The 25784-nt window shown below is 39.2% G+C and overlaps 2 protein-coding genes across 4 annotated transcripts in view; one reads left to right on the plus strand and one right to left on the minus strand.

Annotated features, from left to right (window-relative positions):
* LOC119728209 overlaps window positions 1-14386 on the plus strand; it is a 43628-nt gene extending 29242 nt beyond the window's left edge. For both annotated transcript variants that reach the window (XM_038200348.1, XM_038200349.1), the window contains exons 11-21: window positions 493-699; window positions 1321-1476; window positions 1834-1945; window positions 2308-2465; window positions 3688-3777; window positions 4636-4891; window positions 6244-6381; window positions 7305-7478; window positions 8142-8320; window positions 9297-9474; window positions 11052-14386. In XM_038200348.1, coding sequence (XP_038056276.1) covers window positions 493-699; window positions 1321-1476; window positions 1834-1945; window positions 2308-2465; window positions 3688-3777; window positions 4636-4891; window positions 6244-6381; window positions 7305-7478; window positions 8142-8320; window positions 9297-9474; window positions 11052-11371 — 1968 coding nt within the window. In that variant the 3' untranslated portion in view covers window positions 11372-14386. The remainder of the gene's footprint in view (window positions 1-492; window positions 700-1320; window positions 1477-1833; window positions 1946-2307; window positions 2466-3687; window positions 3778-4635; window positions 4892-6243; window positions 6382-7304; window positions 7479-8141; window positions 8321-9296; window positions 9475-11051) is intronic.
* A 2274-nt stretch (window positions 14387-16660) lies between these two features.
* Window positions 16661-25784, minus strand: part of LOC119728210 (centromere protein C-like) — a 31551-nt gene continuing 22427 nt past the window's right edge. Inside the window, exons 8-14 of one of the 2 annotated variants that reach the window (XM_038200351.1) lie at window positions 25241-25411; window positions 24605-24724; window positions 23484-23675; window positions 22921-23049; window positions 21737-21850; window positions 20069-20221; window positions 16661-19305 (exon numbers count right to left, since the gene is read on the minus strand). In XM_038200351.1, coding sequence (XP_038056279.1) covers window positions 19232-19305; window positions 20069-20221; window positions 21737-21850; window positions 22921-23049; window positions 23484-23675; window positions 24605-24724; window positions 25241-25411 — 953 coding nt within the window. In that variant the 3' untranslated portion in view covers window positions 16661-19231. Of the gene's footprint in view, window positions 19306-20068; window positions 20222-21736; window positions 21851-22920; window positions 23050-23483; window positions 23676-24604; window positions 24725-25240; window positions 25430-25784 lie in introns of both variants that reach the window. The other variant, XM_038200350.1, reaches the window with a different exon arrangement.

Here is a 25784-nt window from a genome sequence, read left to right on the forward strand (position 1 = left end):
CGTGGGAACATGGTGCTTGTGCTCTTGAGCAAGGCACTTTACCATTATTGCTTCGTCCTTCGGATGGGATGTAAAGCCGTAGGTCCTGTGTGTTGTGTAATGCACGTTAAAGAACCCAGTAACACTTGTCGCTAAGAGAAGGGGTTTGCCCCGGTGTTTCTGGCAGTGGCAGCAATATGCGCTGCAGCAGCTAGCAAAAAGGTGCCACATAATGGGTCTCATATGTTCATATACTTATACCTGTCTTTGGTTGCATTCTCACCCAGCGCTTTGTATCCTTTGGAAAAAGCGCTATGTAAATACGGTTACTATTATTATTAACTACCAAGCCTTGATACTTTTCTCCTAAAATTGCAATTTTTTGCATCGACCTTCCAAACAGTTCAATCAGTAAAGTTTCAGCTGGAGCTGTCTATAGTGCTTGCCGAGATGATGATTAAATTTTTTTTTAAATTGAACGTCTCATGAATTTGTTTGTCATCCATTATTCAGATGAGACAGATGGCAGGTGATGTGGGCGTGTCCTCTGATCAGGGCGTGGCTACCATGCTACAGTTCTATCATGATTTGGGAGTGGTTATCTACAACCCAGTGCCGGGGTCATCGGATGCATCCCTTCAGAATATGATCATCCTCAGACCCCATTGGTTGGTGGAGGTCTTCAAGAAAATCACTGTGGCCAATCAGGAGGATGCTGAGGTCAGTTGACTAAACATTTTCTAGACTTTTCAAAAAGACCCTAGGCATGAAAACATACTTGGTGCACGCATTTTTAAAGGCATGAAGGAATGTTAGTTTTTACCTGAAAAAGGACCTGCTGGTTCAATGAGAAATTCTTGTTCAAAGTGAAAATATGTGAAGTTATTCTACCTTAAATGATATTTTTTTTGGAAGAAAACGAAACAGGCACATTTTTTTAATACTTAGTATTTGTTCAATACTATGAGAGCTGAGTTAGGGATTGTAAACGAGAAAGTGCAGTTCATGATACGCAACAGCATCTTTTTTAATCGGAAGTGCTATCCATGGAACCTCTTAGGAGACCAAAAGTGGTGCTTACGTTTTCCCTGTTTCTGAGGTATAGTATCCACTAAGCTGAAACTACAACACGTTCTTTTTTATCATCGTACTTAAGATTTTGAGCAATTTTGTTGCTTCTAACGGAAAAAAATTCACTAATTGCAAATGACCCTTTGTGCCTTTAAATGTATAGTTATCAGTATCAGTGTGAGATGATTGAAAAAGTACAAGGATAGTTTTAGAAATGCAGCCGTGTTTTTATTCAGCCTGAGGAGAGTTTGTTGTGTTGGTCTCTTGTAGTTTGCTCCATGTTGGAAGCATCTCCAGGAACAAGGCATCCTAGAGGATCGACTAGTAGACCATCTCTGGGCAGAGACGTTGGAGCAGAAACCGGCTCTGCTGGGACTGATGGAGAAGTTTGATTTACTGTGCCGAGACCACAAGGCTAAGGGACAGGTAAGTAGAGAGAGAGAGAGTGTGTGTCCTGAATCGGGGAGATCTCTTAAGGCTGTAGATGCAACATAGGTTGCATGTATCAGGGAAATATAACATCTTCTCCAAGTAATCAAGTCTTGATTCTATTCTTTATTTGTGACCATATCCCACGAAGTAGGTCTTACAGACTTGTTTCCCTTCACTTTTTGGTTTGTCATGTGAAGTGGAAAGAGTATACTCTGCTCTTTAGTTTGATACATCACTCAGTTTGATATCTTAATATATATGCAGATTTTTTGTAGGTGGAAATGTTGACTGTTCCTGATCGAGTCCATTGAATGTCACCCAAAATAAGGATTTATTTTTCCCGTGATGCAGATGTTATACTACATGCCATCCTGTCTCAAGGAAATGACCAACAGAGAAGAACTAGTGACTGATGCTAAGACTGCGGTGGTCTTCTACATCACATTCGGAGGTTTTCTACCAGGTATAGTGTTGTAAATTAAAGAAAATTGGTCTGGATGTTCTTGAGAGAACTCGTTGACTGTTGCGTTCTTAGTTTCAGATTGATCCCAGTTTGGATGAGCCTTCAATTTCAGCCATTTCCTGTTTTCTTCTGTTTTTAGTTGGTTTATTCCATAGCAAAGTTTTCCTGGGAACTTATATAAACACTGCTTTAAAAAAAAGAAAAAGGCCCTCAAGAAAAAGGGTTGGTCTAGAATTTTGAAGGCGCTTTTTAATTATCTTTTGACTACTGTTTTTATAATTTGCATGTTAAAATATGTCCCCTCAATTCAGATTTTGAAACCGTCCCTTATGAGCCCTATTCTTGTTTTCCTATGTTCATAGTTGGTTTGTTCCATCGCCTGGTGGTTCATGCCTGTCGTTGGTCCCAAGAGCATGGGGACCAGTCACCAAAGCTGACCTACAGACAGGCCCGGTTCTTTGTGGACGAGCAGCAGGACTTTGTCTTGGAGATGGCGCCGGTACGATTTGCTCGACTCAAGGTAAGTGCAGATCACAGATATTCTTGTCAGGTTTGGGAGTCGGCACATTTCATTTGGATAGAAAAACAGTTCCGAGTGGAAATGATGTGGTCTTATAAACTTACAATGAGATTTAATTTTGTGTGTAAAGTTGGATTGTAAAAAACATTAATTTGGCAATTGAGTAAAATAATAGCCAGTGAAATGTGGACATGAAATGATTTCCCTTTAAACCAGGTTGTTTAATGGGCCATTCTTAGTCACGTGTGTGACATAAAATCGGGCTCTTCTGAATTTTGAAGCTTTACCTTTTGGTAACTACACCTGACATACTCATCAGGTTAGTACTTTTTACTCCCTATCTCCGAGTATAGTTTCTACTTTCAAACATTGTGTCAAAATATTAGGAGGGGTCATCAAAGTCTGATCACGCGGCTGTTACATCAGACGTAAAAATCCATATCGGAAATTCACATTTTTCTCTAAAGTTTCTAGGGCAGACACACGCATACTAATTTTGGAGTAAGACTAGTCTGTTGTGATTTACAGAATGCATAAACAATGTCCAACTCTGCTGTAGTTTTACTAAATGGGAATTGTTCTGTGGTCATGTGTGTGACATTTTGTAATTAAATTTATGCTAATTTATGCACATTAAGACCAACTTCTGAAACATTTTTAGAAATTTGCATCTTTACTTACTAGCAACACTTTAGAGAAAAATAATCATTTGCATATCATCGCATAAAGAACTTTTTCCTCCCAAAAATTAATTGAGGTTCAATTTCTGAAGAATCGCCTTAATATTGATAAAATAATGCTTGAAGATAGTTTTTCATTGATACCACATGTCCCAATTAGCATCTATTTATGAAATTCTGTTATTTTATAAAGAGTCATGGAAAAGTGATTCTAAGAAAAATTCATGGAATCTTGCACAATCCACGCGAGATGATACACCTGGGCTATGGCAGTCTTCCAGCTTGCATTGTGAAGCTTTGTGGTGCTCAGAGGTCTTGTGTCAAACTTGAAGGCCGAAAGGTAGTGGCATCCCTTCTGATGACTGACCAGTGTATTGTAAATAGGCTCTTAAGATGCGTAGGAATTGGTCATGGAAACCCTAATATTGTCCTGGAAAAGTTATGGAATTTAATGTTAATATTTCTGTGGGAACCCTGTGTGGTGCCTAATGGGATCAGGGATAATATTCAGCCCTTGCCTTTTATTTTCATTGACTTGTAAGGTGACTGTGATGAAGGCAGAGAGATCAGATGAGGGTGGATCACGAAGGATGTCATCCAAGGGACCAGTAGGACAGAAGGCTTGTGCTAAGGTAAGACCGAGATCAGCATCGATGATAACAGAAGCCCCTGAGATGATTAATTGCTCCCTGTATTCTGATTCCATTCTACAATAGCACATAATGGCTTTGTATCGTGTACCTGCGTGATTTAGTTTGAGTGACATGTATGCCCAATCTTCCTTTCAAACAATTCTTCCTTTTCTATTGTACTTATCATATTTAGTGTATTATTGTCTTACATGTATTTAGTGTAATAGTGCTTGTTGGATGGGTTTGATGTGATTATCACATACAACTTTGCTTTTGTTTAAACATGTTTTTCTAATCTGATGCCATGATGAATTGATGCAGTCTGAACTCTGAACCCTGCCTTTAAAAACCCAAATGGACTCGCAATATTGTAAAGGCACCTGACTATTCCCACACCTGATTATAAGATGCAAGATAAATATGCAAATCATCCAGTGTCAGGGCAAGCAATTTGATTTTAGTCCAATGTGAAAAGAATCTCAATGTTCTGATTGTCAACATATGAAACTGTTGGGTTTTAATGTCAATGTAGGTTTTAGAATTTCTATTTTATTAGGAAACAGATGTTTAGAGGTCTCGAAAAGGTCTTTGTGACATTTTGGCTCTGAAAACAAAAACAACACATATTCTCCCTGACTATGAATCTTGACACAAATACCAGTAATCTTTATCAAAAATGAAAATATAGAATAATTCGGTTACTTATTTTGTGTATGAAAATGTAAAAGGTCTTTAAAAAGGTTTCAACTGCATCACTGCTAAGTTAATCAGTGACAAGCATCTTTGCCCCTGTTGCATGTTGCTGTCTGTATGATTTCACCACTTTTCTCATGGACTTTCTCCGCCCCTCTGTTACAGGTGCGTCATTTCTTAGACTCAGCCCTGTCTGACCTGCGAGCCTCCTGGATGAAGCGTCTGTCCCACTGCTTCTCAGTCACCTGCCCATGCAGCAAACGCTGTAGCCTCCACGGCACGGAGGGATGCAAACGCCCCACCTGCCTTCACTTCCTGAACCTGGATGAGTGTCTAGCCAGCAGCTTTGTCATGTGTGAACACAGACAGGTCAAGACCAGCACGTTCAGGAAGTGGTTTCCCAAGGAAAAGCCAACTATAGGTAATGAAATTTCATGATTTCACTGCAAATATTTGCGCTGCAAAATCAAGGAGAGTCGGGCGAATTTCACTTTGAAGGGTTTGTGATAAACAATCTGCTTCATATTTCTGATATATATGAACCGGTTTTCAACATCAATGTTTGAATACAACATTTTCAGATTAAAGGGAATATACAACATTTGCAAACATTAAAAAACTACCAAATTATCACGAAATACCTTACTGGACTGTTAGTGAATGACAGTCTAAAGCATGCTGTAAAATCATGGCACCTGATGTGCTGACATTTACAAGAATAGTGGTATTTTTGTATCGATTTCCAACGCTGGCTGGCCAATCAGCGTTGGGAAAAAAACTGGGTTTTTCAAATACTGCTCCTTACAATGTATTTTATCATATTTAGTTAGTCTGCATTTTCTTTGCAATCGATAACACAACTGTGAACGGGTACAAGCCAGCTAGACTGATTCCCTAACCTTACAATTCCCCGACGTCTATAAATTGCTCTGTTTCATCTTGAGTGGGGTCAGGGAACCAGACTACAAGAACATGATTGTTTTTCTTGGTTTTTCCAGCATCTACGAACCCAAAACGTCAAACAAGTCAGTGTAACAATATTTACTATAAAATGCTAGCCCCCAAACCCATCCATTTCTGAAAATTACAGCAAAAGTAAATGTTGAATATTCCCTTTAAAGACAATTTAACAATCAGATCCACGTTGTGAGCAGACTGGCTCTGGTCCATACATTAACGATACTGTGTGTGGGGCAGGAACCAGCCTGCTCCATGACAACGGGAATTATTGTCTGGCAGCCAATAATTTGCAATTGAAAAGTAGTAATTCAATTTTCGGTCGATGTCTCATTCAATAGTGAGTAACTGTTGTATGGCTAGAAAAATTGTAATTTAGAAAAGGAATCTATTTTTCGGGAAGAAACTTGAAAAGATTACAGGGAATGCAATTTTAATGTGGCAGTTCCCTAGCTCAGAGAGTCCTAAACGTGGACTATTAAGTAATATATCATGGACATTTTTGGGGAAGGACTTGGCTGGAATTCATGTTTTATTGTCTTTGTTTTCAGAATCATTTGCATGAGGTTTGGAACCTTGCCAAAAGGATCATACTGCCTGTGTCCTTGGGCAAGGCACTTTACTTCAATTCATTTCCATGCAGTTGTTAAAAGGGTTGTATTGGCTATTGGTGTGCAACATTAGCTTCTGTTGGAAAAATATTTTAGGCTTGTTAAAACCATTAATATCATTGTAAAGTCTGATTTATATAATCTGAAGTTACAATTCTTCACGTCTTTGGAAGGCTTTATAATTTGTTGTGTTGCTTGCTTGTAGTGCCTTTGACCCTGACCACACCTAGTCGCAAAGACAAGATAACTGAAGACAACATTCCACCCTGGGTGAAGGCTGCCAGCAAGTTGCTGAATTCTGGATGCGATGGATCAGATTGGCTGGCGTTGGCTACAAAGCTAGGTAAGTCATCATCTCATTAACCCTAACTCCCTGGGTTTAAATACTGGGAGCCTTCCCAAGTCCACCAAAATCCATCAAAATTTAATCAGAGTTGGGGGCACAAAAAGATTCACTACTAAATCTGCCAAAATCCACCAGTGACAGTGCTGGCGGATTTTGATGGATTCAGTTATATGGAAACTGAAAACTAATGAACGACATGGCTTATATGAAACTGTACGATATCTACCAAGATCCAACAAAAACAGGGTGTGGATTTTGATGGATGTGGGATGGTCGAGGGTATTCCAGGATGAGTTGCAGACAATTTGTCTGCACTAGGTGAGTCATATCTGGATATTAGTTTCAGGATTCTGAACACCTTTCCCCCAAAAAATCTTCCAACATTGAAGTTATCAGTTTTTTTTAAAGAATGCTGATGACTTCACTGCAGGGAAGTTGTTCAAACTCTGCAACTTTTATCCATTACAATTGGCCTGTTGCGATTATGACATGATTAATATTTGTCCATGAACTGATTGTGGTACCCCCTGCAATATCAGACTGGATCTGGCCAGCCGACGTTGCAGCTCAATGGTGGAGGTTGAGACATCTGCACCAGTAATCAGGAGGTCCTGGGTTCGATTGCCACCCAAGTTTGTGGATTTTGATCACAAGCTGTCAGACAGCACTGAGTGTACATTACCTGTAACATAATTTGGGTGAAGAGCAAAACCCAGCATTTAAATTTGGAGTTTATATTGTGAGCTGATTTGTTGATGAACAGAGGACTTGCAGCATCCAAAGTTTCTTGCTGCTTGTATAAAAAGATTTGTTAATTTCTTGTCTTTATGATTTCCACCATCCTATTTCTTCAATAAAAGCTGTACCTTTATTTGCATTATCATTGACACAACAACCTCATTCTGTCTTCTGTTGCCTAGGTTACAAGAAAGCCAAGATCCAGAAGTTTCAAGATGAGCTGAACCCCGCCCTGGTCCTTATACTGGATTGGATCCAGAACAGTGGTAACACAGCCCTCTCCCTGGAGATGATGGTTTCTTATCTAGAACAGATGCAGCGAGAGGATGTCATTGATGTCATTCAGAAAGGTCAAGGTCAGTGGACAGTCAAGGCTTTAATTCACTCCCCTCCCCTGCCTCCTCCTGCCCTATGTGAAAAACATATTCAGAAGACGAAATTACAGCCAGACATGGGACATTTTTCAAAAATTCTATATATATCTGAACAAATGTTGGTGGTGTAGTATATTGCGTCCAATTTCACCCTCTGATATTATGTTCCGATTTGTCAGTGTTTTGTAAAAGTTACTCTAATGCAAGTTTTCAAGGGATTCACAGTAATGTATTGTAACATGGGGTAGCAGTCTGGGCCTTCTTTGAAGTTATTTGAGGTTGACAAAGGAGGGCTAACAAAATGACACCAGGCACACAAAAAGTAGTGAAGTTGACACGCTGTCGTAGTGCCGTCATACTGATGACTAAAAAGCAAAAGTGTGTTCCTGTCGTGCACCAAAAAGTATAACAAAGTAAAGCCAGGCAGATCTAAAAATACACCTTGGCAAATTGTTGTCTAACTGTTGCTGCGGGCAGCCCTGCCATGTGACAAGTTTGGTTACAGTATTTTTGCTATTCAGCTTACGAAAATCTGTGTCTAAAGGAGTATTTGTCTCAATATCAGCTTCTGACTTCTAAACAAGTTAAGACTGAATTATTAATTGATACACAACTTACCAGTATGTTGTTTTTTGTCATTTGTAGAATCTAACGCCCCAGCACCAACTGTTTTCATCAGCTACAATTGGGGTATACAGGAGGAGGTCTGCCTGATGCGTGACCACCTAGAGAGGGCGGGCTTTCCTTGCTGGATGGACATTGGTCAGATGGGTGGAGGAGATGCCCTGTATGCCAAGATATACGAAGGCATCCGCAATGCTAAGGTATGTTGCATCAGATTTTAAGGGATATACCGGTGCAGTTGTGTACCTTAAAGTGGAATCCGGTGATCAGAATTAGAAGCTTTTACTGCGGTGGTGTCATGCTCATGCGCATGCTGCATGCTTTATTAAAGACGAGGCATGTGCGCTTTTTGGTATTCCTATTGGTCGAAGTAGCCAGGAGTGTGTGTGTACTACCTGAGCGTTGAGTTCGATCCCGATTCACGAGTCACCTTTTATTGGAAATAAATTTGAGTCATCAAGTTGAGTCATTAGGTCAAAAGGTCGAGTCGAGTCGAGTCAAATATTTAGCTTGAGCCAATTCGAGTCACGAATATTTGAACACTTTACCAAAATTTATAAAAGAGGCCATAAGTTTAGCCAGCATTCGAATCCAAGAGCTTTATAAGAAATCGCCCAAAAACCAATGATAAAACAGCGAATTAGAAAGTGTGTTTAAAAATCTGGTTCCTGGATAGTATTTTGTGCGTTCTAGAACCATGAGGTGGGAGTCTGTGACACGTTGTATATTTGTACATGACTGCTATTCGCAAAGTAAAGTGAGCATAAATTTTGCACCGTAAGTCATTGCAAATACTTTTCGCAAAGTTGTGCTTTTATTTTTGGGACTCGAGTCTTATTAGCCTTCACTCGAGTCAAGTCGAGTCTTCTGATGAGGGACTCGAGTCGAGTCGAGTCATTTACTTGCAGTGACTGGAGTCAAGTCAAGTCATTTACCCTTAGGGACTCGAGTCGAGTCGAGTCACCAAAAATTGTGACTCGAGTCGGACTCGAGTTAAGTCATTGACTCGAGTCATTACAACTCTGCCTGAACGTGAAGCACTCAATTCCCCCCCCCCCCCAACCACAGGACACTCACTTGTAATATTTTAGCACAAGGGTTCCATACCAAAGAGCAATATTCTGGACACTCATCTAAGCCTTACAAGCCTCTATCTGGTCCGATCATTCTTTGCAGGCTGTCCTCGTCTGTGTGACTCCACAGTACGTCCTCTCAGAGAGCTGCAATAGGGAGGTCTGTCTTGCCGATCTCTTGAAGAAGCCTATCATTCCAGTCATGTTTGGCAAGGTGCCGTGGCCTCCCCCTGGTGGGCTGGCACTCATCTTCTCACGGCTGATCTACGTTGATATCCACGGTAGGTCACTCATTACTGTCACGGACTTGCCTTTGAAATTCAATCTGTGATGTAGTCGAGACCTTTCTGAGATCTACCAAGACCTCACTCATTTTTATCACTTATTGAAATTTGCAGACAAAAAGTCATATAACTATACTTCAAGTTCAGGCAAAAATGCCTTATTGAGAGTCAAATCTGTCCGAAACCTTTACTAGACCTTTTTCAATAAAATGTTTATTTTAAACTATACAGTAACATATGCGGTGTTAAGGGCTAGACTTGAGTAGCAAGTATGCTATTTTCTAGTCCTTTTACCTACTGTAATACAGATATATTGTTAAATCTTGTGAGTTTTGTGTATTTCAATTCAATTCAATTCAGTTCAATATTACATTTATTTCCATACTGAACAATAACATAATAGAAAGCAAAATACAATATTGTGGAGGCACAATCCTAATAAGCCAAGGCTTGTAGCGGAGTGCCTTTAGAAAAGAGAACAAAGACATGAAATAATCAAATAGTTAGTTGATTAAGTCAAAGACAAAGATAAACAAGAGGACAAAGTATTCTGACCAGAAATAGATTTAAAAAATGACTGGGGAATAAAAACGTAAAAACTGCAAGAGAGATGGCAACTCTGGAGAACAAACCAAAGGAGATAAAAATCAATGCTACATATTGGGAGATAAGATACTCTTTGAAAGAGTTCTTAAAAGAGCCCACGGAGGTTTTGGACTATTTCTGTATATCTGTCATATGGGGTAACAAACCAAACCAACCAAACCAACCCAATCCAACTGATATTATTTATTAAGTCAAGGCACTGAGAGTCTTTCCTCATTCACATTACACTTGACTCCAATCTGACATTCCATTACATAATCATTTTTGTGAGGTCTCAGAAAAGGTCTCGACAACAGCACTGAACTCAGTCATAAACTGCTTTAATATGATGTGTCTTTAGTTACATTGTTCTGTAATAGCACTCTCATTGAATATTAATATTAAATCTTGCCTACTTCTGTGCTGTCTTTGATTCTTAATGTTCATTTCCATGTTACAATTTCGAAACGAGTATGGTCAAAAGATTAGAGACTTGAAAATTATTTATTATAATTCTGACTCTGTGGTGTAGTGGATGTTCAGTAGTGTATCGCACAAGTTAGCACGTTCCAGCACAAGTCCTCGCCAGTCAAATCACAAGTCATTCAAATCCTAGACAAGTCACAGCCTATGCATTGTAACAAAAGCATTCCTTGGAATTGTTTATCCTGTTACGTGTGATGGAACTTGTGAATTGACTGGTGACCAGACATGTGATGGGCTAGGTACATGACTACAACAGTCTGGATGTATTCTTACCTTTCATAGTAAATGGATCATGGATCAATTCCAACTGCGGTTGCCAGTCACTATGTACACTGCCAGCAGAATATCATTGAGTACTAAAACTTCCATCAAAACATTTTGAGATTATAATTGTTCCGTTGCCACACTGTTGCATAAAGAAATGCTGTGTTAGAAATCTTAATCTTTGACCTTGATACCAGTTGACCAATCAAATTCCCTTTCTGATTTGTTACATTACGCAGGGGTGGGAGGTCACGGCGGGTCGGGACGCAAGGCTGATATCGAGACTAAATACAATGACATCATCAGTCAGATCCGCCCGCACGCCAACCCCGTCGAGCCCAAGCCAATTTTACAGATTGAACGGGCTGGTTCCGATCACTGTACAGCAGAGACTGCCTCGGCGAATGGTTCCCAGACTTCACAGCCATTGTTGCCTTCGTCACGCGTGCAGCAACAGCAGCAGCAGCAACAGGGGCAAGACGGCGAGACGGCTGAGGGAGAGCAACGACAGGCCCCACGGGCTGCAGTCACTAATTGTGTAGTCTGTGCCATACTATAAGCAGTTTCAAGTTTCTTGTGTATTGAGTCGGACTCTGTGTACAGGTACTACATAACCCCTGAGGACAGACACACAAAGGGAGAACAACAGATCCTTTCAGTCCTTGGGTGTTGGGTCTTTTGTTGAAAACGGTCCTCGATCGTATGGTTATGTGCTTAGTCTATGGGATCGTGCTATATTACGGGGACAAAGGGAAACACAAAGCATTGTCCTCAGGTGTGTAGTAAAACACGACTGTATGCACAAGTACACCTCACTCAGTTACAACCAGAGGAGAAGTTCAAGCGCTCTGGCACTGTATGCCAAGCACTTGCGCGAAGTTTGATACAGAGTTATGCACAATTAATCATACATACTTCAAGCCATATGTGTGCCACCCAGTGAACGTACACACAGTGTAACCTGTCACGGAGCTCTCAGGATTGTTCATGACGGGCCAGCTGCTGTTCATGCATGGCGTCCGTAGTGTCTGGGATATTGTACTCTTGGCTAGTTGAGCCAATTTACACTATAAACTCTAGATTCAGACAAGCAGCTTGCATAGGCTGTACAGCATACACAAGTCACTGTATGTGACTTCAAGAGGAATTTGACTGTAATTTGCACAGAATCCCTCACCCAAAGACTAGAGCTAGAACAGTCACTGAAAAGACATTGTAGCTGACATGACGTGACTGCTGTAGTCTAGGTTAGCTTAACAAACATAGCTTTAATTAATGAACAAAAAAAGTGAGCTTAGGAAATTTGGCAAAGGACAAAGGAAAGTTTGCCTGTTTCTTAAAATTTTATTAAGGGGTTAAGTGCAATAGATGAAATTTCCAAATGACGCTTGCAGGAGCCTTGTACAATTTGACCAAACTTGAGCCCATCAAGCAGATTTGCTTTTGATTTGTAAATAAGGTCCGTTGTGTAGTCCACATAATCAGTATATGCAGTTCTGTGCTGTGATTTGAAATGTTTTGAAATTTAGCATGGGAACATTTGCTCACTCATCGAGTGCAGTAAAGTCATCAGTTTTGGTTTCGTAAAAAGGACAGACACTTCAGGGCAGGACTGTGTCTAGAAGTTGGAGCAAAATTTGTAAACATTTTTTGAACCCCTGAAGATTGGATCAGATACATATTTAAGTGTCTGAAATCTACTAAAAACTCTATGGTACTTATTTTGAAATAAAAAAAATATTTATGATTCTCTGATTGAAATGAACGCAACAACTGAGATAACATTTCAAATCGGATGGAATCTTAAAACAGTCAACACTGTTAGTTTCTTTATAACGTTGCAGGTCACATTTTCGAGCTTTGCTAAGTACAAGACTGATTTTGCAGTATTTATTGACGAACAGAAAATTCCACGGCCTTGTTGAATCTTGTTGAGTACCATGGCCTCTTGTGGGTAAATTCACAGGTTGTGGGTTCGAGTCCAGCCTGGGTTTGTGGTGCTTGTGCCCATTGGCAAGACACTTTGTCACTCTTTGCTTCTCACCACCCAGGAGTAAATGGGTACATGTGAGGGCAGAGATGGTCATGTGTTTAATTTAGCCGATTGTACCGATATGGCAGCATTCAGCTGTGTGCATTGTACTCCCCAGGGATAGATAGTCTTTGGAATATTTTCATTGATCCGGTTAGCTGGGGTATTAATATTGTACCGCGCCATGATTACCTTTTTGATTGATATCTGTGCTATATAAATCAACAATATTATTATTAAACCACTACCGGTACTTATAAGATTGTGGCACAATCTGTGGGGAAACTCAAGATTTGGGCCACAGTGAATCAGGTTTTAACTTTGAATCATGCATTGCACCCTTTGAAATTTTGCAATCAATCTTTATTTTTCTGAGGAAGACAATTTTAAGGTATTAAGTATTTTATCGATTATATTTTTGACCTTGATTTTTTTTTGGGCCTATAGGTATGTCACAAAAATGTACTTGGTACTTGCATTGTATTTTACCCAGTTGAAAAAAACTACTGATCATTCCGATTTTCATTGCATTAAGGTTTTATAAAGAAGAACAAAAAACAGTGACTAATGGTTTCTTACTTCGAAAGATGTGCCTTTGTTGTAAATACCTGTATAATACACCTATATTTCTTCAGTGCAATAGATGGTTATGTAAAGTTCATTGTATAGCTTGTACAGTGCAAAACGTCTGCTGTTGTGCTTTTGTATGGTGCTTTGTACACAAAAAATGTGTTATAAATTTTATGGAGTTTTGTGTGGAGAGAGTGTAGGGTTTTAAATTGTATGCTTGATATTGTAGGAATAGCATCATAAATAAGTTTTGGGATGTGTACTGTGATTGATTTTTCTTTTTATGACAATTTATCAATATTTTGGGGGCATTTTAAAGAATTTACACCCGACAGTCTTATGCAGGCATTTTAAGCAGTGGGCTTGGTCTATGAGTAGAGTTTGATGTTATTCCTGTAATACAGCCAGACCCCGACAGTTGTAGAGCCACCTCAGCAGTAAAGGTCGCTATCGTCAGGATGATTGAAATGCAGTCTTGGGAAGTTCGGCAGGGCTACCCATAGAGTTCAAAGCACACCTCACACCCGTGTATTAGCTTGAATGCAGCGTGTGTGTGAGGTGTGCTCAGAAATGTCTGCATCTTTACCATACTTGTCACGGACCGGCTGTATTTGGGGAACAGACCATTATCATGTTGCAGCCGTTTGATTTTTTCCTATTCAAATCAATGTAACCAAAGGCTGGAAGGAAAAATAGTCTGGTTCCCTTTTGCACAAAAAAAATGATCATTCAGTACTGTTATTGGATACAGGGAACATGACTGAAATGGTGGCAGCATGATAAAGGTCTGTAACATGCAAATCCAGTCTTGGATCAAGGCTATCTATGCAGTGGACTGCTTGGCTTCATGTTGGGACTTCAATGCTGGATAGATTCAAGAGTTACTGTGTTTATCATGATAGATGATTATTACTACTTAAAAGAGTGTGTATGTTATCTAAACCCTCTGGATAAGCCCTCTCCTTTCTTAAAAACGTACTGGGGTGATGACAAAAAAGTTACTTTCTCCCAGATAAGTCATGCATGCTGCCAGCACATGAACAATTTTACTCCTAAAAATTTGCTTCTTGGAAAGCAGTCTTTCCTAGCAGAGGTTTGTCTACCGCTGCTTAATAGTATACAAATAATTACCGTTGATGAGTGCAATGGTAAAAATATTTTCATGAGTTGAAAGATGGAATGTTCCATTCAACGAGGTGAAGCCGAGTTGAATGGAACATTCCATCTTTCAACAAATGAATATTTTCTCTCCATTGCACGAGTGCAAAACATTCATTATTTGTTTTATATAACATCCAAGTAGATCTTTGTCATTCGATTGGAGGATAAAACTATAAGAACAAACAAAAATTCACAAAATTGTATTATATCCACAACTTTTTTTCCAGTTTGTTCAAGGCTAACAAAGGTTTAAAAGTCAAGTAACAATATGAAAGTTAATATTGTAAGTTTTTAAAACAATGCAAAAGAAAATCAGTAAGTTCATTTCGTAACTGCATCCACTTCAATGGCAAATTTTGTGCTGCTGAATAAAACGCATGATGTGGTTGTATAGCTGCGCGTCTTTGCGCTGTGCTACACGATCTAGCGTGTGCATGCAATAGATCAAAAGGAATGGAACAAAAAGGCACGGTCAATGGAACCAAAAATGCATGGTTATGACGTAGGCCATGCAATGGTTGATTAATGAATGCCGCGTGACCTACAATCCTCCAATCACATGACAAGGATTTACTTGGGTGTTACATAATATTAAATATTTTAATTTCCTCCCCCTCTTTCAACAAAAGTGCCTTTGAAGGTGCTTGGCAGTGTAAGTTCCTTAAATGACTCAGTGCTTTGTCAATTGACCTTCAGGTTGAACACATTTTTTTCTGTGTTTCAAGAGTTATTAGGTTATATGAATAGCTATATTAGCATAAAGCTGAAAGAAATGTTAAGCTAAGTTTTTGCAGGATGTAACTGGTTACAGTTTATGAACTCATGAGCCACATTATTATCCTTTGTCAATATAAAGGTTTTGAAGTTCTTCAAAAGTAGAAAAAAGAAACCCTGTATTCATGAGTGATTAGTTATGTTCCTAATGAGAGAAGTATTACAATGTACATTACGAAGGCTATCTCATAATCTGGGCCTGCGTCATTGTGGTCTGACTAGTTTGTAGAGTCTGCAAATTACATGTACATTTACTTTCCTTCAATCAGTTAATAGTTACAACTGAGCCTGAAGCAAACAGGATAATATACCAATATTGACTGCTTTTGAGTGTAGTAAAACTAGTCTCCCAAGGTTTATGGAGTATTTCCTCCGAGGAGAGGCCGAGGGATAACAATCACCTCGGCTCCAGAGACTACTTTTACTTTTAACATTTATGTCTCACCCAAAGATTCTGCTTATTTTCCTCCCTATTTTTTTCTTAAAAAGAGGATTTTATAGAAAGAGAAATGATTAATTAAACCAAACTAAATTCATTGATCCACTGCAGCAGCAGAATCCTGCATTTGAAATGTTCTTGTGTGCTGGTTTTTGTGTGTGTGTGTGTGAAACCCTTCAAGTTTTTTTTTAGGGGGGGGGGTTTAGAAAATGAGTGTTGAGTTTTATGCTCAACAGATGAAAAGCCAACTTATCAGAAACCTTACTTTTGGGGAGAAGTTTTGAAATTTTTGAGTGAGTACATTTAGTTTTGTTTAATATTTTAAAGGTTTTGGTTTAGCAGATCCGTTGTGTTTTGTTAGTGTTCACATTTACCTTGTATTTTGTTCACATTAATATCATGTGAAAAAGAACTCACAGTTCGGCAAAGAATCTACTATTTGAATTTGATTGAAAGATTGTAATTTATGACGGGCCTGAGAAAGAAAAAAGAGGGATCAATAAACAAATTGCATTGGGAGCTTTAACACTGCAAAACAAAACGAGTTGGGTATAAGTCTTTTATACCAAATTGACATCAGGTGATCTCACATATCTCATGTCTACATTTCTCCCTGTTTCCCCCTAATGTTTTTCGCGGTCTTCACAGACTTAGTCATAGTCACGTTATAAACACTAAAGGGGAAAGTAACGCCATAAACCTGAAACATTCAGTGTGACTTTCAATTTGATACAGTTGTACAAATATTGAGCCTCTGCTTGGAAGCACTTTGAGTTTTATTTTACATACATGTATAACTACGCAAGTATGAAACTGTACAAGGTAACATTACAAGCAAGGCAAATTTGATATCAAAACTACCTTTTTTTCCCCCAAGTTGGTTAGATGTATTTCCATGACCAAAGCAATGGTATTTTTGTTCAAACTTGACAAACCATTGTTAATTGGCTTCACTGCCAAAATATGATACAAATTGGTTAATTCTCAAGTGACGTTAAATATTGAAAGGACTTCTACTTATGTATACATCCACCAAATGACCTTCATCAATAATTTAAAAACTAATAAAATTGATATTTATTTAAAATAGGAAGGTTATCTTTTAAAAGTCACAGTGAATTTGTAATCAACACTCCCTTTTTTGTTTTGTTTTTGTTTGGTCAGTTGTTGAATGTGGCCTATTAAAACTCTAGTGCTTTGATGAAAAATGAATATTTGTTAATTTTGTATTCAATTATTTCAGAAGAATACAAGTGCGATGAATAATGACTTGACTGGATGTTGTGCCAATCAAAGTCAGACCTCTGTTGCTATAGTTACTCCCAACAGACTCTCAAGATGCAGACGAATCCGGGCGCGTGATCACTGTACACTAACTTAAGCTACTGACAGATTATCTAAACAATAGCTAGCGCAATGCTTTCGCCATTGACGGGGGCCTCCGTGATAGAATTGACAGTGTGCCCGGATTGGTCTATAATCAATCATACAAAACTATTCTTTTCAAATGCTACTTTACAAATGTACAAGTTTGATTCCAAATGGTGATTTCAACCAATTCTATGGATGATACACATATTCAAATGTCTAAGCTATTAAGGCACACTGGATTCATTACATAAGTATTTGGTCCTTGGCTTAAGTTCTAGGCCGACATGTAGTACTGTATTTTCAATGCATCTGGAATTTGTAAAGAATAAAACAAAGTCTGTAATAGAGAAATCTGAACCCACATTTTCCAGGGCACAGACCAACACACCCATTCAAAGGCACACTATATACATGTAGATTATGCAAACTAAAATATATTCGTACAATTCTCAGTTGAATGGTCTCATCGTCCTGAAATGTTTATATTTAACACTGTTTACTTATCCTATTCTGGTCTGGTTGAAAGGACTAACTCAATGTCGCACTGTTTCCTAGACAAGACAGGGAAAAAACCCTGGTTGTTTACTTCTGACATGGCGGACATTTTGTGGCATACGCATACGTACTTCTAGCCGTAAATATCAGTCTCTTTCTTGGACGTTGCCGCCAACTACCTGTCAGACAATTCAATGTGCGGTACATGTCGTGTGTGTGTGTCCACACATTATACAAGTACACACGACACCAATGCACAGGTTGTTTCCCGCACGTCCGCAGCATGTGATGCGCCGGGAACACGTGACTGGAATTAAGACTAGCACCCAAACAGCTCGATTTTTGAGAGTCAAAATTCTGACCCCTGAAATTTGTTTTCGCAGGAATAACACAAAATGGCAGGATGGTTGTGTGCACGTTTATATATTCGACCTTTAGATACTCTCTCCACTTAATACCACTTTGTTTAAAACGCATTTTGTAGCCCAATTGGGCACTTTCCAGGACGAAGTGTCCCTTTAAAAAATGGCCTGGGCTTGTTCAGTGTTAATGATCATGAGGCCAACAGAAGATTTTCATCTGAGTTCCTTGTAAGTAAATCATGTGAAGGCACTATTGTTTGAAGTTTCCGAGGAAAAACAGGTTTTCCCAGTTACTTAAAACACTTGTATCATTCAAATTCCATGGACAGACTTCATTTCATTTCGTCGTTGGGCTCCATTTTTCTGATTCTGAATTTACACCAGTCGATTTCATATTTGGTGCAGTGTAATTCGCAAATGTAGCATTCTAATTCATCCAGATGTTGAGAAATTGGTCTCATCTGGAGATTGCCATTGAACTGAAAAGCTATATTTGTTTGTTAGCATTTTCAAGCTTTGGTCATTAATATTCAGTCTGTGCATTCCTCGGGTGGCAAGGGAGGAGACCAAAGGATTGCAATTATGACACTTTGAAGTTGTTTATAGGTTCATGTGTGATTTCATTGTCCCTTGTAATGAGATGAATACATAAATGAAGACATTCATATCTGTTTGCCCCTTAATTCAAGGACCTAGAGAATCCAAGTAAAATGATTTATGCATTTTATGCCTGATTTCCATGATCAACTTTACATAAATTTACAATGCTATATTACCCCTTTTTAAACTGAATCACAAAAAGAAGAGTGGAAATAGTTCATAAATTTACTTAATCAGTTTGAAAAAGTCAAACAGACCAAAAACATATCTGACCCTAATGTTTCAGCTTGCCGCTAATGAAATTGAATGACCGCAGCATTTAAATGAATGCTAGAAAACACATTAGCTTTGATTCAACATCAATCTCCTCATGAGACGAATTTCCCCAAAACAAGGACGAATAAGAATGCTACATTCGTAAATTAAACTGCATCAAAAATGAAATGTAATGTTGCAGATTGGAAATTGAAATCTGCAGTGGAGCCAAACGAAATTCTGGAATGAAATTGAATTAATTTTCTATGGAATTTGACTGATACAAGTGTTAAAGTAACTGGGAAGAAAATAGAGTGAATTGATTTATCTGTGAGCGATGTTAGGACTGGTTGCTGGACCTCAGCGGCCTTTGTGCTGGAAGAACACAAGCTTGGCCTCATCACGTCTAAGATTCTTGATGTTGTACATGTTACCTGCAGTGTCAAAGGATAACATGTTTGCAAGGTCAGATAAAAAACATACATCTGTCTACCGTCTAGTGGTGGGATTAAAATCCAGATTTTTTAGAAGTCGGTTTGAATTCCCCTATTAAGTTTTGATTTTGGAAACATATATTTGAAACAACCTTAAACAAAATAAGCCTTCCATTTTTTTGTGGCACAGACTAAAGAAAACTGGAACAAGCCCCAATTTGCTCCATGGTCTCTGATTGGAACTGCATTCACTTGCTAGTGGTCTTCTTGGTAGATGGCTAGCCTGCCCAGTCGACTTATCAGAGAGTTCCCATCCATTTTCCCCCCAATATTACAGCTCTGGAGTGTTTTTTGTAATAGCCCTTTGGTCACTGAATCCTGCAAACTATACCCAGTCATTGGGAGGGCATTTCATGCAGCATCTCACTCATCACTTTTTGTTGGCATGTTGGCAAAAATAGTGAAGGCAAAGTCCTTGTTTTACTGGCAAGTAGTTATATGTTGTTCAGTATTGTTTTACGACCATTCCTTTCAAACATTTGTAATTAAGATAATGATTTTGAATATTGAGAGAAATAACCTTAAAGTCCAAGCCTTATATTCAATGCAACTTAATAGTGAGCATAGACAGGATTGATGTCTTTGGGTGCCCCCCCCCCCTTAAAAGTCTATATTTATAATTTACAGATATTGCTGCCCGTATTGTCATATTGATTGAATAATTACAAATGGGGGGGGGGGGAAGTGTGTAGTGTGTCCATACCTTGAGGTACAAAGAACATGTCTCCATTCTGAAGGATGCTTGTAGTGTGATGTATGGTCACAGAGACTTTGCCTCGTGTTATGTAGAACACCATGGTATCATTCCGTACAAACTGCATACCTTTCTCACTGAGTGGCCTGATGGTCAGAATTCCTGGAAGAAGAAAAAAGATGGCAGTTTAGATCAAGGTTACTACATGACCAACTCATTGTCAGAGTGTCTTGGGGAATATCAGCAATCTAGTACTAGATTAGTCTTACTGAGTAGACCATTCTGAACATGCTATGACTGCACATTCATGCAGGCCCTCCGTTAACGACAAACACTGCCTCATGATGGTTATCTAGACAATAACTGGCACAATGCTGTTTCCATTGAAGGGCCTTCATCACTGTACAGTGATAGTATATATGTCTATATCTAGACAAGAAATATGCACAACGTCCATATCTAGACAAGAAATATGCACAAGTAACCGAAAGCTTGTATTGGATGTGAAGTGTGACTGGATCAAAGAGAAAAGTACAAAAACTAGGCTGAAGTGTTGAACGTTGAAGAGGCAGATTTTGTGGACAGATGATGGGAAATTACAAATCCCAACTCTGTAACATTACTCAGGCATGCAACTGGGAATTTAGAAAAAAACGAGGAAACTCCAAACCCAAAAAGACTTTGTACAGTGTTTTTCAATTTCTAATGGCATTCACAAGAACTAAAAAACGAGGAAATCAGCGGATCCGAGGAAAAGTTGCATGCCTGATTACTTGGTAATTTGCTTGCCGAGGCCGAAACTCCCAATAGACCCATCCATTATGCCACACCCACTGTGCACTAATGTTGTGCAAACCCGAAACCCAACCGAAAACTGACTCAACAGGTCAGGATAGGTCGGTTAAGCCATCTCGTGAAAAACCCGAAATTAACCGAAATAAACCAAAAAAGAAAGAAAAAAGAAACAGTTCGGAAATTCACACGCTGCAATATTATTGCCGAGTTACTGTGCCCAGTACAACCAATGTCAACCCACAGTGCCAATGTGCATGTGGTTTGCAGTCTATCACGCACAGTCTATAATGTGTATGCCCACCGGTAGGTAACATTATGAGTCTTCACCGTACCATACGGTTAGAATTTTTACTGATAGAAGACGATTTTTTCGCGATGCGGGTAAGTTCAGGAACAAAAAACGGACACGGTTGCCCAAGCCAGATAGGCCTATTCGGGTTTTTTTTTCGGGTCGGTTCTGTTTCGAGTCAGTTCGGGTCAGTTTTTGCTTGAATTTTGTCGGGTCAGGTCGGATTAGAGGAGTTCAGATCGGTTTCTGTTCGGATTCGGTTTATATCTATAATGTTTTGGGTTAGTTTGGCCTGGTCAACCCGATGCAAAACATTACTGTGCACATAAGCAAACAACACATGCGCCTTTCCAAAACCATACTGCATGTGCCAGCTGTGCATGTCGGACATCAATCACGGCTGTGATTGGTCAAAACACCATAGGGCTGGGCTTAGTGGATTGGTCTGTTTAATCCATACATATCTACAGCAGTCCATGAGAACAGTATTTGCATAGCACAGTGGGCTAGTTCGTCTCAGCTTCTGTGACCTCTTTTCTTCAGACCCTACAAGGGAGAATTCTATAAGTGAATGAGACATTAGTCACTTGTACCTGAGGAGAATGCTTTTTGTGAGATTGCCTTGCACAAGGTGATTGGGTCATCTGGTGTCGCCTCCTTACCACTAGGTCCAACAAAAACATTCATCTTGGCTGTCCGCAAAGTATCTTCCATAAACAAAAGGTACACATACAATTAACTAATCACAAATACGAAATAATACAAAAAGTGATAATGTGTCCTATTCGATTTTAAAGAAAACTGATGTTCTGCACAAACAGATCATACACACAATCCTTGCAACAATCGTGGAATTTGCTATAGATGTGATCAAAACGTAGATGTTATCAAACCATTTACACCAGCACACAAAATTTAAAATCTTTTGAAACTGTTTAAAAGGAGTCAAATATTTTAAAATGGGATGTCCAGTTAAATTTTTCAAAGAATCAAAAGGCCTGTAACACCTGTTTAATAAACAAAGCATCAACAGCAACTGAGTACTTGATTACATCATACCCTCTCCAATGACTAGCTACTATTCATTACGTCAACCACTGTAAACAATTGATTGTGTTTTATACACTGTAATATCAATGCTCAATTCCCCTCCTGCGTATGACTGTAGACATGCTGAGGCAGGCGGCAGCATTTGTCAAAAGATGATTAAGTGTTTGAGGGTGCATGCAAGTTTCCCTAAATGTTTGCAACATTAACCCTCCGAACATTGTGTGCAAAGGTGTCCTTTCAGTCAAAATCAATCACGTGACTCTTTTTAACAGTTAAGAGCTCCCAGTCTACATAATGTAGGATTGACTGGCTGTGACTGTTTATGTAACTTCATGCAGCTATGCTTTGACTGTAGGTGATTGATAACATTGTGTGCAAAGGTGTCCTTTCAGTCAAAATCAATCAGGTGACTCTTTTTAACAGTTAAGAGCTCCCAGTCTACATAATGTAGGATTGACTGGCTGTGACTGTTTATGTAACTTCATGCAGCTATGCTTTGACTGTACATGTAGGTGATTGATAAGCCAGCTGCGCTGCACTTGCCTGCTCTTGTCTGTTGACTGAATTTGACTAGTCACAGTGCTTGCTTGAAATGTGATCTGACTATTGACATGGCAGGGGAAGAGGATTGATTTGTTTGACTGTCTGTGACTGTTCGACAGCAGGAGGGTTAAGCATGGCTTCCTATCCTTAGAATTTGCCAGTGCAATGATCAAGTCCATCTTACCCACTTCAACTTCTTGCTGCGTGTCAGGGTTCATGACAACCATTGCTGGGTGTTCTACTATCTTACTGCCAGGGGGTGGGCTTACATGCATGGACAGGTTAGCCGGTGTCTGCATCAGTTTTTTTGGTCCTAATTAAAACAAGCAAGAAAAGAAAAACAATTAAAATAGATAAGTCTGCTACATTTCCCAAACATGTTTCAATGGTCAATGCATTACCTTCCTAATTCACTAGACGCATTTCATTCACAAAATAGACACTTGCATTAATCGAGTTTTCAGATGAAAACTCGGTGAATCTTCTCAAGAAAATTTACTCAGGCTTAAAAGTAAATTTTCAAATTTCAATTTTCTTTATTGCCTCCATCTCAAATAAATCCTGTAACCTGGATTTATCTCAAAAACTGAACAAAAAACTAACATGGAATTAAAACACAAATCTAAAGAAGTTTAAGACAAAAATACGTATCACAAAAGAGAAAATGACAGCAAAAACAGTTCTGGGTAAATCATGCAAATTTTAATACAAATGCTTAGTCTAGTTTCTATAGCAACCATTATTTACCCTGAGCTTTTTTCCTGCCTCGTTGAGTTTGAACGTCTGGACTAGATCCCTCAGGTGACTGTACCCCAACCAGCACGAATCCTCCTGACTTCCTGCGCTGATATTCGGCTCTCTCATTGCGCCAATACTCTACTGGCCTCACCCGGTTACGCCTGGTTCGTCGTGGGCCGTTCTCCGTGTCATCTGGTGGCACTAGATATGATAACAAGACATTGCAGAGAGAGGGAGTGGACCAAGCCTTGACTAATTCAGGATGGCTTGGTATTAATTAACAATCTTAGGCCTTGGTAGTGGTGTATCCAGTAGGGGGAGGGGGCAACATTTTGCACATTTCCCCCCTTCTTCTTTAGGAAATGAAAGTGCCAACTCTTCCTGCTACACGTGGTAATAGCCTACCACTTTTAGTCATTTTTAAGAACCCCAAAACATTTGCAAGGCCCTATTTTTCTGAAAAATTACCAATTTTGCCCCCCCCCCCCCCCCGGACCTAAAACATGGATGTGTTACCGGGCTTCGCCCACTGTCCATTTGGAACATCATGTGCCCCTCCCCAATGCCACACTACATGTCCAAGATATGAGAGTCATACACGTTTGGACATGTCGGATATCAATCATGGCTGAAATTGGTCAAAACATGATGGAACGCAGCTTAGTGGATCAGCGTTAATAGCATACGAGTCAGAGAGGCTACAATTTCAAAACAGCTGCTAAGAAAATGCTGCATACATTGTATTCAATAAGTAGTTTTTTTGCAACAGAACATTGCCATGCCATCTGAGTGTTCAGCAGCTCAACAACAGATAAGAGCCATACAATACAAATTCAGCCAGACCTTGCCAAAATATTTGTTTTACATAAATTGATAAGCAGAGGAATGGGAAAGTACACAATTAGATTGGTACTGAGAAATATGTTCACCAAACCATTTTTATATTGTAACTGTACCTTTTCCCCCTGCTACATGTACTTATCTGCGGTTGTATTCAAACAGAGAATTTAAAGAATTTGTGTGAAATTTCAGGCAACTGAATGAAACAGATTATCATAAGACTCAGTTTAACAATAAGACGAAGATCGTCCTGAAAAAGTTGATGAGAGTTGACGAAGCCGAGTGCTTACCTATGATTGGCTTTTGTTTTGGTACTTCAAAGAACTGTAGTGTAAGATTCTTCTTGCGAGCATCGATGCCCGCTGCAGCTGATCCCTTCAGAATGGACCGTGGTGTCGGTTCAGGATACACTGAAATGGTAAAATAGACAAACAAAAACGTGTAGAATTCAGTTGACTCAACGTTATCAAGGGAATGGGTCAACACTGTATTTTTCAGAATAAATAAAACTGCCACATATAAGGCCTCTGACTCTCCGTTTAAATGACAATGTCTGAACTAAGTTTTCTGACAAACACTTTCGATGCAGAATTTGAAATGAACAAAAGCTGCCTGCAACTGCACATAATGCCTGGAATGTTTTAAAGGAATCATCAAATTGGCAATGTTATTTTTCAAAAACAGGCATGCAGCTGAGAATTTAGAAAAAACAAGTAAACTCCAAACCACGCCACACTTTGAAAAGTGTTTTTCAATTCGTAATGACATTCATGAGAAGTAAAAAGCGGATCCGAGGAAAAGTTGCATGCCTGCAAAAAGCTGAATTTCATTTCAAAATGTTAAATTAGTTAGTGTCCGTTCTGATTGCTGGTGAAACTCAACAGGCCAACATCTAGTCATCTAGCAAGGAGTAAAGCAATACGGACCTGTAGTACACATGGCTGCTGGTGTAGCAGTGGAGCTTGTGGCATCAGTCATGTCCGATTGAGATGACTCCGTCACTCCCATGGTGGTAGGTCCACCATCAGAGTCTGTGGATTCACTCTCCTTACCACTCTCATACTTGGTTAGAAAATTCAGAACTATGTCGTCTGGTACTGAGGAGGGAATAGAGACTGAGAATGGAAAAAGTCCCATCAATGATTTGTTCCAAGCTTTCATTTGTGCAAATCATTCTTAATGGTTATTTGAAGCAGCATGGTCCCATTCAAATATTAAAACCAGAGCACAATTTGAACAAACCCCTGTGTGCACATATTTTTGTCTCTCGGCTACTAGTAATTCATTGCTAGTAATCCATTACTCTACAATGTTCCAACTAACCAACAAATATAATTCACATTAAATTTTTTTTCTCCTCACTGAATTTTACACAGACTATTTACTCCAGTTTCTTCGAAATTGTGAGGTTTAGTTAGCCCACAGCAGCTTGTACTGTCTTCAACCACCAGACTAGTAAAATATAGCAAC

The sequence above is a fragment of the Patiria miniata genome, unplaced genomic scaffold, assembly GCF_015706575.1.
Source record: "Patiria miniata isolate m_02_andy unplaced genomic scaffold, ASM1570657v1 HiC_scaffold_20, whole genome shotgun sequence".
Taxonomy (NCBI): Eukaryota; Metazoa; Echinodermata; class Asteroidea; order Valvatida; family Asterinidae; genus Patiria; species Patiria miniata.